This window comes from Manis pentadactyla, chromosome 9 (genome assembly GCF_030020395.1).
Source record: "Manis pentadactyla isolate mManPen7 chromosome 9, mManPen7.hap1, whole genome shotgun sequence".
Lineage (NCBI taxonomy): Eukaryota > Metazoa > Chordata > Mammalia > Pholidota > Manidae > Manis > Manis pentadactyla.
The window spans coordinates 120,733,909-120,747,763 of record NC_080027.1 but is presented as its reverse complement, the minus strand read 5'-3'; the positions used below and the strand labels follow the sequence as shown (position 1 = coordinate 120,747,763).

The 13,855-nt window shown below is 38.9% G+C and overlaps 1 protein-coding gene across 1 annotated transcript in view; it reads left to right on the top strand.

The window, feature by feature from the left end:
- LOC118925978 (complement receptor type 2) overlaps positions 1 to 13,855 on the top strand; it is a 140,282-nt gene that overhangs the window by 74,104 nt on the left and 52,323 nt on the right. The window contains exons 21-24 of the mRNA XM_057508014.1: positions 7,848 to 7,933; positions 9,257 to 9,655; positions 13,466 to 13,642; positions 13,736 to 13,838. Coding sequence (XP_057363997.1) covers positions 7,848 to 7,933; positions 9,257 to 9,655; positions 13,466 to 13,642; positions 13,736 to 13,838 — 765 coding nt within the window. The remainder of the gene's footprint in view (positions 1 to 7,847; positions 7,934 to 9,256; positions 9,656 to 13,465; positions 13,643 to 13,735; positions 13,839 to 13,855) is intronic.

Genomic DNA, 13,855 nt, shown 5'->3' with positions numbered 1-13,855 from the left:
GCTTGTTGGCATATAGGTTTTCATAGTAGTCTTTAATAATTCTTTGTATTTCTGTTGAGTCTGTCATGATTTTTCCATTCTCACTCTGATTCTGTTGATTTGTGTTGATTCTCTTTTTCTCTTAATAAGGTTGGCTAGAGGCTTATCTACTTTGTTTATTTTCTCAAAGAACCAGCTCTTGGTTTCATTGATTTTTGCTTTTGTTTTATTCTTCTCAATTTTGTTTATTTCTTCTCTGATCTTTATTATGTCCCTCCTTCTGCTGACTTTAGGCCTCATTTGCTCTTCTTTTTCCAGTTTCGATAATTGTGATGTTAGACTATTCATTTGGGATTGTTTTTGTTCCTTCAAGTGTGCCTGAATCGCTATATACTTTCCTCTTAAGACTGCTTTCGCTGCGTCCCACAGAAGTTGGGGCTTTGTGTTGTTGTTGTCATTTGTTTCCATATATTCCTTGATCTATATTTTAATTTTTTTTTGATCCATTGATTATTTAGGAGCATGTTGTTAAGCCTCCATGTGTTTGTGAGCCTTTTTGTTTTCTTTGTAGAATTTATTTCTAGTTTTATACCTTTGTGGTATGAAAAATTGGTTGGTACAATTTCAATATTTTGGAGTTTACTAAGGCTCTTTTTGTGGGCTAGTATGTGGTCTATTCTGGAGAATGTTCCATGTGCACTTGAGAAGAATGTATATCCTGTTGCTTTTGGATGTAGAGTTCTATAGATGTCTATTAGGTCCATCTGCTCTACTGTGTTGTTCAGTGCCTCTGTGTCCTTACTTATTTTCTGCCCGGTGGATCTATCCTTTGGGGTGAGTGGTGTGTTGAAGTCTCCTAAAATGAATGCATTGCAGTCTATTTCCCCCTTTAGTTCTGTTAGTATTTGTTTCACATATGCTGGTGCTCCTGTGTTGGGTGCATATATATTTAGAATGGTTATATCCTCTTGTTTGACTGAGCCCTTTATCATTATGTAGTGTCCTTCTTTATCTCTTGTTACTTTCTTTGTTTTGAAGTCTATTTTGTCTGATATTAGTACTGCAACCCCTGCTTTCTTCTTGCTGTTGTTTGCCTGAAATATGTTTTTCCATCCCTTGACTTTTAGTCTGTGCATGTCTTTGGGTTTGAGGTGAGTTTCTTATAAGCAGCATATAGATGGGTCTTGGTTTTTTATCCATTCTATTACTCTGTGTCTTTTGATTGGTGCATGAAGTCCATTTACATTTAGGGTGACTATTGAGAGATATGTACTTATTGCCATTGCAGGCTTTAAATTTGTGGTTACCAAAGGTTAAAGGTTAGCCTCTTTAGTATCTTACTGCCTAACTTAGCACGCTTATTGAGCTGTTATATACACTGTCTGGAGATTCTTTTCTTCTCTCCCTTCTTATTCCTCTTCCTCCATTCTTCATATGTTGGGTGTTTTGTTCTGTGCTCTTTTTAGGAGTGCTCCCATCTAGAGCAGTCCCTGTAGAATGCCTTGTGGAGGTGGTTTGTGGGAGGCAAATTCCCTCAGCTTTTGCTTATCTGGGAATTGTTTAATCCCTCCATCATATTTAAATGATAATCGTGCTGGATACAGTATCCTTGGTTCAAGGCCCTTCTGTTTCATTGCATTAAATATATCATGCCATTCTCTTCTGGCCTGTAGGGTTTCTGTTGAGAAGTCTGATGATAGCCTAATGGGTTTTCCTTTATAGGTAACCTTTTTCTCTCTAGCTGCCTTTAAAACTCTTTCCTTGTCCTTGATCTTTGCCATTTTAATTATTAAGTGTCTTGGTGTTGTCCTCCTTGGGTCCTTTCTGTTGGGAGTTCTGTGTATTTCCGTGGTCTGTTTGATTGTTTCCTCCCCCAGTTTGGGGAAGTTTTCAGCAATTATTTCTTCAAAGATACTTTCCATCCCATTTTCTCTCTCTTCTTCCTCTGGTATCCCTATAATACAGATATTGTTCCTTTTGGATTGGTCACACAGTTCTCTTAACATTGTTTCATTCCTGGAGATCCTTTTATCTCTCTCTATGTCAGCTTCTATGCGTTCCTGTTCTCTGGTTTCAATTCCATCAATGGCCTCTTGCATCCTATCCATTCTGCTTATAAAACCTTCCAGAGTTTGTTTCATTTCTGCGATCTCCTTCCTGGCATCTGTGATCTCCCTCCGGACTTCATCCCATTGCTCTTGCATATTTCTCTGCATCTCTGTCAGCATGTTTATGATTCTTATTTTGAATTCTTTGTCAGGAAGACTGGTTAGGTCTGTCTCCTTCTCTGGTGTTGTCTCTGTGATCTTTGTCTGCCTGTAGCTTTGCCTTTTCATGGTGATAGGAATAGTCTGCAGAACTGGGACGAGTGACGGCTGGAAGGACTTCCTTTCTTGTTGGTTTGTGGCCCTCCTATCCTGGGAGAACAGCGACCTCTAGTGGCTTGTGCTGCGCAGCTGCGCGCAGACAGGGTTTCTGCTTCCTGCCCGGCTGCTATGGAGTTAATCTCCGCTGTTGCTGTGGGCGTGGCCTGGCTCGGGCAGCTGCTCCAAAATGGTGGAGTCGCGTTGGAGCAGGAGCTGCTGGGAGGCTATTTATCTCCGTAAGGGGCCTCCCTGCTCCCTGCAGCCCAGAGGTTAGGGTGCCCAGAGATCCCGGATTCCCTACCTCTGGATTAAGTCTCCCGCCCTGCCCCTTTAAGACTTCCAAAAAGCACTCACCGAAAAAAAAAAAAAAAAAAACCGCTCGCTTTTCTTATGTCCTCCAGTACCAGGCCTCCGGTACCTGCTCACCGGTCCTGCTGCCCTGTTTCCCTAGTATCCAGGGCCCCGCGCACGCACTGTGCGTTCTGGCCCGGATGGCTGGGGCTGGGTGTTCAGCAGTCCTGGGCTCCGTCTCCCTCCCACTCCGACTCCTCTCCTCCCGCTGGGAGCTGGGGGGAGGGGCGCTTATGTTCCGCCAGGCTGGGGCTTGTATCTTACCCCCTTTACAAGGCACTGGGTTCTCGCAGGTGTGGATGTGGTCTGGATGTTGTCCTGTGTCCTCTGGTCTCTATTCTAGGAAGAGTTGTCTTTGTTATATTTTCATAAATATATGTGGTTTTGGGAGGAGATTTCCGCTGCTCTACTCATGCCACCATCTTGGCTCTGCCCGATCAGAAATTTTTTCAAGGAATAAAGACAGATGGTCAACAGGCACATGAAGAGATTTTCCATATTGCTAATCATCAGGGAAATGCAAACTGAAATCAAATATCACCTCACAGCAGTCAGAATGGCCACTATCCAAAAGACAAGAAATAACAAGTCTTGGCAAGTATGTGGAGAAAAGGGAATAGAACTTAATATTTACTCCCTTAGCAAATTTCAAATATTCAATACAGTATTAGTAATATACTCACCATGTTGTACATTAAATCCCTTGAACATATTCATCTTGTAATTGAAAGTTTGTACATTTGACCTGGTATGTATAGTAAATGCAATAACTTTTAAATATTGATATAACATACAAGAATCCGACTAAGCTCTCTTACGAGTTATGATGTTTTAGCTATAGATTCTTTTGGATTTTCTATGAGTATAATATAATTGTAAATTCAATTATGGACAATTTCACTTATTTCTTCCTAGATTTTGTTCCTATTATTTTCTTTTCTGCCTTGCAATGCTGGCTGGAATCTCCACTGTGATGTTATACTGACAGTGGGTTGTTGTCTCATTCTGAAACCCTAGGAGAAAGCTTTCAGTAATTCAACATTAAATACAATGCTTGCTATTCGGTTTTTCTCTGTATCCTTTTTTTGGGTTCTATTCATAATTTGCTAAAAATTTTAAACATGAATGGATTTTAAATTTTATTAACTATATTTTCTGCATCTTCAGAGATAATATAAGTTTTCTCCTTTAATCTGTGAATTACATTAACAGATTAAGCATTAAACTTGTAAAGAACAACCTCAGTCTAAAAGTATAGTAAGTATTTTCCACATATTGCTAGATTTTTTATAATATCTTATTTCATATCTTTTTATTTTATGCTCCTGAGTATAATAGGCCTAACAATTTTGCCTTCACATACTGTCCTTTACTGGCTTTATAACCTATTTATCCTTGTAAAGGGAGCAGTATGTGTTCCTTCTCTAAAGCAGACAATCAATCAACTCTTATAATAGTGATTTTTTTTCTAATTTCTACTTGCATTTCTGTCTGTTTCATGTTTTATATATTGGAGTTTATGTAATTAGATGCATATGCATTAATAGTTGCATATCTCCTGAGAGTATTAAAACTTACCATTATGTAGGATTGCTCTCTTTCAAATCTAGTTATGTTGTTGAGTTAAAATCTATTTTGTATGTAGACCTAAGGTCTTTACTGTATGTTAGATATTTAATATTATAACATCATAAACTATAACTTCATTGCTTTCTTTTGATTATTTTTCAACTTTTTTGCACACTATTTTTCTTTTTACCTTGCTGTATAATCATGTTTTAGGTGAGTCTCTGGTAAACAACTTACAGTTAGCTTTTTAAATCCAGCCAGACAATCTCTACCATATAACAAAAAGTTAAATCCATTTGCTCTTAATGTAATTACTCATATTTAGTAATGAGGAGAAATGAGTAGAGAATATAACTAAATAAACCAATTTTTGAAATCCTGTAATTAAATGATCTGTTCTCCAGGCATAGCTTGACAATTGTAGCTTTCCCCACCCATCCAACTCCCACCTCCACTCACCACAGGGGGAGCAGCAGGCCCCTTAGTACATGGCAGAGAATAATCCAGAATGTATGTCTCTGCAGACAGAAAGAAGGGGAAAAAATTGCAAGGTGCAAAAGGCTGAGACAAGCTGCCCTGTTTCTTCTCCCAAACTCACCAGAGAACTCGTGCTGGATACATAGGGATAAATAGGCCAGGAGTGTCACTCTTACTGAAGTGCCCAAAAGGAAATCTGGAAAGTGGACATAGGTGTGCTACCCATCAATATTGTATATACTGGAAACAGTTTGAAAAATAATGCAGTGTGACTCATTCTGAATATATATATACCGTGAGAGCAGAGGTGCTTCCCTGGGCTGCCTGGTGTCACTAGATGGGGCATGGGGGATGTTCGACCTTTGGGATGGAGTGTAGACACTCTGGCCTGTTCTCTGGCTACCTGATGAGGGTGGGCTTCCCTCTCTCTCTTTGTTGGTGCCACCAGGGGAGGGAAACATCTATTTAGGCTGCCTTTTGCTTCTGGGTGGAGGACCAGGAGACACGAGTCTAGGAGGCTTTCTCCTACTGGATAGCATCCACAGGGATTTGTGGAAATTAAAATTTTTTAATTAAGAAAGAACCAGACCAGAATAGCCTTACAAGGACCAGAAAACTAAATTTTCTTTGGAACTAAAGCCCCCAAAAGTAGACCAGGATCTATAACAAAGCTAAAGAGGATATTGCCTAAAACATAAGTTTAAATAAAATCAAGTCTCCCGATATAATAACCAAAATGTTCAGGATACAATAGAAAATCACATGTCACATCAAGAACCAGGAACACCATAACTTAACTGAGGATAGACAATCAAATGATATCAATACCGAGATGAATTCGATGTTCTGACTATCTAACAAATATTTTAAAGGAGCCATCATAAAACTAAAACAAGTAATTACAAATACCCTTGAAAATATCTTCAAGGCAGAGAGGACACATTGCTCTAGAGGAATGGCAGTTTGAATGGTAATGGATTTCTTTTTGGAAGTGGCACAACCTATTTCAAGTACTAAAAGAAAAGAATTTTAAAACTGTCAATTCTATGTCTATAAAAATATTAACTGCATGCCTAGCATAAACCCCACTTGGTCATTGTATATGATTCTTTTTATACATTGTTAGATTTGATTTTCTAATACTTTATTGAAGATGGTTTTATGTCTATAAAATATGGGCAAATTAAACCCAACCATGTAAGAATTGCATACAATGACTACAGTGGGTGTTATTCAAGGTTGGAAAGGCTTATTCAACACTCAAAAATCAATCAATGTAATCAACCGTATAAACAGGCTAAATGAGAAAAATCGTATGCTCATATCAATTGCTCAGAAAATGCATTTGACAAAATCTAATACCAATTCATGATAAAAACTCACAGCAAGTTAGAAACAGAATTGAATATGCATGAAATCAAGGTGTTGGCAGGGTTGGTTTCTAGTGGAATATCTAAAGGAGAATCTATTCCATGCTTTCCTAGCTTCTGGCCGTTGCCAGCAATCTTTGGTATCAGTTGGCTATAGACACATCACCCTAATCTCAGCCTCTGTCCTTACAAGTCTTTGTATTTATGTATGTATGTATGAACATGATCTTCCCTCTGTGTGTCTCTGTCCAAATTTCCCTCTTCTTTTAAAGACAACAGTCATTGGATTAAAGTCCACCCTAATCCTCTGTGACCTCATCTTAACTCTTTTACATCTGCAAAGAATGTATTTCCAAATAAGGTCACATTCTTAGGTTTTTTAGGTGGACATAAATTTGGGGGCACATTATTGAACTGAGTATGAGCAGGAATCTACACCTCACTGAAGAAATATACAGATGGAAAATAACTACACAAAAATATATTCAATACATTAGCCTAGGAAAATGCAAATTAAACATCAATAGGACAATACCACATACCTATCTGAATGGTTAAAATAAAAAATAATGAAAACACCAAATGCTAGGGTGGATGTAGAAGAACTGGATTACTCCTATATTTCTGATAGGAATGTAATATGGTAAATTCACTCTGAGAAGCCAAAATGACCCTCGAGCTATGAAAAGACATGGAAGAAATTTTAACACATTTTAGTAAGTGAAAGAAAAACCAATCTGAAAATGCAAAATACTGTATGATTCCAATTATATGACATTCTAGAAAAGACAAAACATACAAAGTGTACATTTGTCCAAATGCATAACAACAAGAGTGAACCCTAACGTGAACTATGGGCTGTGGGTGAAGTGCTATTGTAGATTCATCACAATGAATCTACACTGTGTAATGGTAACAAATTACCACCCTTGTGGAAGTTATTGATAATGTGGAAGGCTATGCATGTATGAGGGCAGGGGGTGTATAGAAGGTCAATATTGCTGTGTACCTAAAACTTTTCTTAAAAAATTCAAGAAGAGGCAAAGCTAATCGTTGATGAGTAACAGATACCCTGAGAAGATAATAACTAAGAAAAGGCATGGGGAAGGCTTGTGAGGTGCTGATGATATTCTATATCTTATCTGAGTGCTATTCACATGACTGCATTCACTTTTCTTAAAAATAGTCTGTTAAAAAGTTGCATAGCTATAAACACACACACACACATAGATTAGTAAAACTATAACAGGAAATTTGAACAAAATTGCTGGGTTGCATCTATGTCAATATCCAGGTTTTTATATTGTACTGTTGTTTTACAAGATGTTTTCAATGGGGAAATTTTAATTTTTCCAAATCTTATGGCACACTTTGAGCAGTTTGTGGCATACTCATGGAGACTTTGTGCCTTTAATATTTTAAGTGTGAAATAAAACTCTTTTTGTTCTGCTTGGATTTCCTTTGGTTCTAGTTTGGTGAATCTTACTTATCCTAAATTTATATAAAAGTCTGGCTTAAGGTGATAAAAAAGAGAGATCCCATCTAATTTAGAAGGCCTGAAGGAGAAAATTTAATAATCCAAATAAAGATGTGAAATTTGGGCAAGTGATAGTACTTTGACAAATGGCAATTGTCTTTCTGAATTCTCCAAGATTGTAATCTTGTGTACATAGCAATTAAGTAGGGAGATTGACTATTTATTTTGACTAAAACATTCATTATTCTTTACTGCTAGATACCGACTCCTTGGTCGATCTTCTGCTGAGTGCATCATCTCAGGCAACACTGTCATTTGGGATAATGAAGCACCTATTTGTGAGAGTGAGTTGCACTAGCCCTTTACCAGTAGATTCTAAGTTTCCCCCTGAGGCTCTAAAAGTCTTAATCGAATTCCTTTTATGCAATCTGTCCTTCAGATAGCTAAAGACAGCTATAATATTCTCAAAAATACCTGTGAGGTTTCTGGCAGCTGTTTCTTTCATTTGGTATTTGCTATACGCTTTTTGTAGATACCCAATTTCAGACTTGAGGAAGTTCCATTATATTCTTCATAGCTAAGAATTTTATCATTAAATCGTGCCGAAGTTTATCAAGCATTTTGGCTATGTATTTGAAATAACTGTATCTGTTTCTCCACTTTTCTCTTCATGTAATGAATTATTTTGATTAATTTTTGAAAGGCAAACTGATTTTGAATTCCAATTTTACATTCTTGGAATAAATCAGCTTGGTCATAATACTTTATAACTTTTATATGTTGTTTCATATGCTCTTGTAATATTTTTAGATGTTTTCAGATATAACATATGTATCATAAAAGTTACCCTTTTAAAATATACAGTTCAATGATTTTTAGTATAATAAGTTGTACAAAAATCACCACTAACCTATTCTAACATCTTTATATCACTGCATTCCTAGTATATTTTTAGGGACATCAGACTATAATTTTTTTTCTTGTAATGTCCTAAGGAGGGTTTAGTAGCAAGCTTACAAGAGTTTCATAAAGCTAGCATGTAGAATTCCATAAATTTGTTTCTCTGTAAGATTTGGGTAAGACTGGCATTATTTTTTTAGATGTTTGAAAGAATTCACCAATAAAGCCATATGGACTGGAGTTTATCTGTTGGAAGCTCTTTTCTTCTAACAATTTTTCTTATCACATAGACTTTATTGAAGTAAAACCTACACATAGTAAAGTGCACAATCTTAACCATGCAGTTCAATATCTGTGTTGTTTCTCTTCCCTTACACCTTCTCATTTAGCAAGGGTCTTTTTATTTTTTAAAAAGCTGTATAGTGAAAAACAAAAATGAAACTTAAGGCAAATTGAAAAGAGTAGGAAAGAGCTGTGTAAATGATGGTATAATAATATAATCAAAGATCTATTTATAATAAAAAGAATGTGGATTGTATTCATAAATGTAAATGTATTTAGAGGAAATAATATAAATAGGAAAGGCAGATCACAGGCTATATACCCACCTCAATGACAACTTCAGAAAAATAAAAATGTACCTACATGTTAGCAAAGATTAAAAGCAAATGATGGTTGTAAAAAACAGTTGCAGTTTAGGACTCTTTGGATTTCTCACATTAGTTATTTTAATACACTAATATTTAAGCTGCTGTCCCTTTTCCCAGGTATTCCTTGTGGCCCACCCCCGGCCATCACCAATGGAGATTTCGTTAGCACTGACAGAGAATATTTTCATTATGGAATGGTGGTGACCTATCACTGCAAACGTGGCAAGAGAGGGCAAAAGTTGTTTGACCTCGTGGGCGAGCCATCAATATACTGCACCAGCAAGGACGGTCGCGTCGGCGTCTGGAGCGGGCCTCCCCCTCAGTGCATCATACCTAACACATGCACGCCTCCAGACATTGAACATGGAATAAGGGTGTCTGAGAACAGAAGCTTATTTTCCTTAAATGAAGTCGTGACATTTCAGTGTCAGCCCGGCTTTGTCCTGCAAGGACCGTCCAGGGTGCGATGTCAGGCCCAGAACACATGGGGGCCAGAGTTGCCGAGGTGCTCCAGGGGTGAGTCTGACTGAGGCTTTGCAGAGGCCAACACATGACATGAGTTGTAGGAGGGTCAGGAGCTTAGTGCTTGTTCTGGGGGAAATATGGGTGGTGAGCAATGCGGATGAGGAAATTTTCTTGGGAAGGAAATTTAAAAGGTGTGTGTATATTTTTGTATGCATGTGCATGTGTTCAAATAGAGAAGAAAAGCTAAATTAGGACAAGGAATGTGAAGTTTCCCTGAGATTCTTATAAACAGAAGTTCTCTGCACATATCACTACCTCTGAGCTCCATCATCAATCAGTGGCTTTTGAGTATAATAATTGCTAATCCTTAAAATAAAGGTATGAGGGAGCTATTATTCATTCCATGTTTTACAGAGAAAATGAGGCTTAGAGAGGTTAGATAATGTTCATGATTAAACAGATACTAAATTGCATACTGAAGACTGGAACCCCTGTCTGTCTAACTTTAGGGCCATGGAAATCAAAAACCACTCTAGATATTTCAAGGAGTGAAGGATTTAGTGCAGATTATCAGATATAAAGATGTTAGAAGGACAGGAAGAGCAAAAGAAGGCATGCAGTGTTAGCAGATCAGGTAGCTGCTGCTCCTCCTGGACTAGAGCGCAGTTGCACGCACTCGTGGCCAAAACTCTCAGTGAGCAGGCCTCCCCTCCAAGGGGGCTAGTGCTGCAGGAGCCACCTGTGCTGCCAGAGCGCAGCTGAGATGCCAGAGCCAGAGCCACCAGCATTGCTGGAATTGCAGTTGCTGCTGTTATGCGAGAGCCATCAATATGGCCACGTCCTGAGCCTTCTCTAGAAGGAGAATGGCTTTTATCTTCTTCCTGCCTTTTAATTTGTCATGTATGCCTCCAGTCGGCAGAGCCTAACCAGAACCCAGTGGGCAAGGAAGATGCAGTTGTAGTTTTCTGTCTTGCATCCCCGATGATGCAGAGGTGTGAAGCTGGGAGTCAACACAGATTTAACCAGCACGACACTTAAATATCATCCCAATGCATTTATTAATCAAGGGAAATAAGAGGAGGATGAGCTCCAGGATTACAGCATCAGAGTACTTACAAAGAGGGTCATTTATTCCAGCCCAATCCCCCATTTTATACTTGAGAAAGCTGATGTGCAAAGAGAGGAACTGACCTTCTCTAAGCCAAAATGAAAAGATTTTTCATTTTACTACAGTTCTATGCAATTTTTAAGAATATTACTTTTATTCATTTTTATGACATTTACAAATTTTTATATTGAGGTACATACAATAAAAAGCACAAATCTTAGTGTACAGATAGACGAGTTTGAATATGTGTATAGACTCATGTAATCAATGCCCAGATCAAGATACCAAACATGTTCACTCATTTTTCCCTTCAACTATTTCGCCTATCCTCCAAATCCCCTCCTCTACAGCAACCACCAGTCTGTTCTCTGTGTCTATGAGGCTATTTCTGTTTTGTTTGTTTGTTTGTTTTGTTTTTTAGTTTCCACAAATAAGTGAAATCATATGGTATTTGCCTTTCTCTGTCTGACTTATTTAACTTAACATAATATCCTCTAGGCCTATTCATGTTGTTGCAAATGGCAAGATTTCATTATTTTTTATGGCTGTGTAATAGTCCATTGTATATATGTACTACATCTTCTTTATCCTTTCATCTATTGATGGGTACTTAGGTTGTTTCCATATTTTGGTTACTGTAAATTGTTTTATATAATTTAGTTGACACTAAAGTGTGTTCTGACTCTGAGTTCAAACCAGCTGTATAAAGAAATAGTCAGAGACTCAGTTATAATATGCTGTATGCCATATGCACTCTCATTAGGAGGACTATGTATTTTTTTTATCTTGGTAGCATTAATATACAATTACATGAGCAACATTGTGGTTATTAGATTCCCCCCATTATCAAGTCGCCACCACATACCCCATTACAGTCACTGTCCATCAGCATAGTAAGATGCTATAGAATCACTACTTGTCTTCTCTGTACTATGCTGCCTTCCCATGCCCCCCTCCCTACATTATGTGTGCTAATCATAATGCCCCTTATTCCCCTTCTCCCTCCCTTCCCACCCCACACCCAGTCTCTTTCCCTTTGGCAACTATTAGTCCATTCTTGGGTTCTGTGAGTCTGCTGCTGTTTTGTTTTCAGTTTTTGCTTTGTTCTTGTGCTCCACAGATGAGTGAAATCATTTGGCACTTGTCTTTCTTCACCTGGCTTATTTCACAGAGCATAATACCCTCTAGCTCCACCCATGTTGTTGCAAATGGTAGGGTTTGTTTTCTTCTTATGGCTGAATAATGCTCCATTGTGTATACGTACCACATCTTCTTTATCCATTCATCTACTGATGGACACTTAGGTTGCTTCTATTTCTTGGCTATTGTAAATAGTGCTGTGATAAACATAGGGGTGCATCTGTCTTTTGGAGACTGGGGAACTGCAATCTTAGGGTAAATTCCTAGGAGTGGAATTCCTGGGTCAAATGATATTTCTATTTTTAGTTTTTTGAGGAACCTCCATACTGCTTTCCACAGTGGTTGAACTAGAGGACAATGTGTTTTTTTTAAAGATTTCATTCAGTGGTTGTCCACCTTCTCACTGGAATGAAATGTATGGTTAAGCAGCAGCCAGCTATACAGAGTGTAGAAAGAAGACACATAGTTGCCAACCCATGTCAGCTGGCAGCTGAGAGCAGAGTTAGAAGGAGTGAGAAGAGATGGGCAGATCCTGTTTGCTGCCCCAGAGTGTGACAGGTGGTCGGGATATCTGTTAGATGAGACTTAGGTGGAAGTGTTCCTTATTGCCTAAAAGGTGAATTATAAATTGATGATGCCTTTCTAGAAAGGAGGTATTGTTACACAGTCCAAGCCTGTGCTACTCGCTGCACGACATGCCAGTAGGTTGAGGGACAAGGTGCTGGGCCAAGGAAAGCAGCTTTATGCAGAAAACCATCAAGACTTTGAAGAGGACAGACTGATGTCCTAAAGCACCACCTTAACTTAGGGTTGATTTCAAGCTTCTTTTATAATTAGGGAAGGAGGAAAGAAAAAAGGGGTTGAGGTCAGAAGTGAAGATCTATTTCAGACATCTGTATGTCAGGAAGGGTCTGGGGAGGGTTGTGAAGCTCCTTGTCCTTGGTTAGTTGATGCCAGTCATTCTGTTGACACGGGCCAGGCCATGATGTTCCCATAAGCCCGCGACAATCCAGCCATCATTTTTGTGCATTATTCTTTATCTCTTCAGTGGAGGCGAGTTTGGGGTAAGGGTTGATTGCAGCAGTCTTAAGTCATGAGCAAAATTCCTTCTGATGATGAGGAAGCCTACATGCAGGGCTGCAGGGCTGGGTAGAAGTTTTTTGACCCAGAGATTAAATCAGCAAAGCAAATGGATGCAATACAAAGGCAAAGATGCGAGCCTTTTTCACTATCACAGTGTGAAGGTACAAAAATCCACCAGTCTTAACAATCGCGTGCTGGTGAACAGTAGTAAGAAGCATTCTAGGAAGGAGCTGTCTGCTGTGTGATGTTAGGTGTGTACTTTAGATGAAAAACAACGAACCAAGGATATCTCGGTTCTGGTTACAGTTCTGCAGTGTATCCATTCTGTGGCTTTTGGCACACTTCCTGTGTGCGTGCACATGCGCGCATGTGTGTGTATTTAATTTTCCCATTGATAACATAAGGGTGTTATTCTACCAGATTTTTTAAAAATATGCAGGCTTGTAGTCATGATTCTCTTGGCCAGCTCACCACCAAGGAAAAGTTATTTTCACTCAATGAACAGTACTTTGCGGTTCTTTCCCCCACAGTCTGTCCACCCCCTCCAGAAATCCTGCACGGTAAGCACACCCCAAGGCGCATGGACAACTTTTTCCCCGGGCAGGAAGTATTATACAGTTGTGAGCCGGGCTATGAGCTCAGAGGGGCTGCTGCTCTGCGCTGTACACCCCAAGGAGACTGGAGCCCCCAAGCCCCCCAGTGTGAAGGTGTGTATGCTCCCAACTGCTTTGACATGTTTAGCTTGTGTTTGTATTTTCAACATACCAGTGTCATTCCTGTTCACTTTTCTTTTTCTCCAGTAAAATCCTGTGCTGACTTCCTGGACCAACTCCCTAGTGGCCGAGTGTTATTGCCACTTAATCTCCAGCTTGGGGCAAAAGTGTCCTTTGTTTGTGATGAGGGGTGAGTGTGAGCTTGCC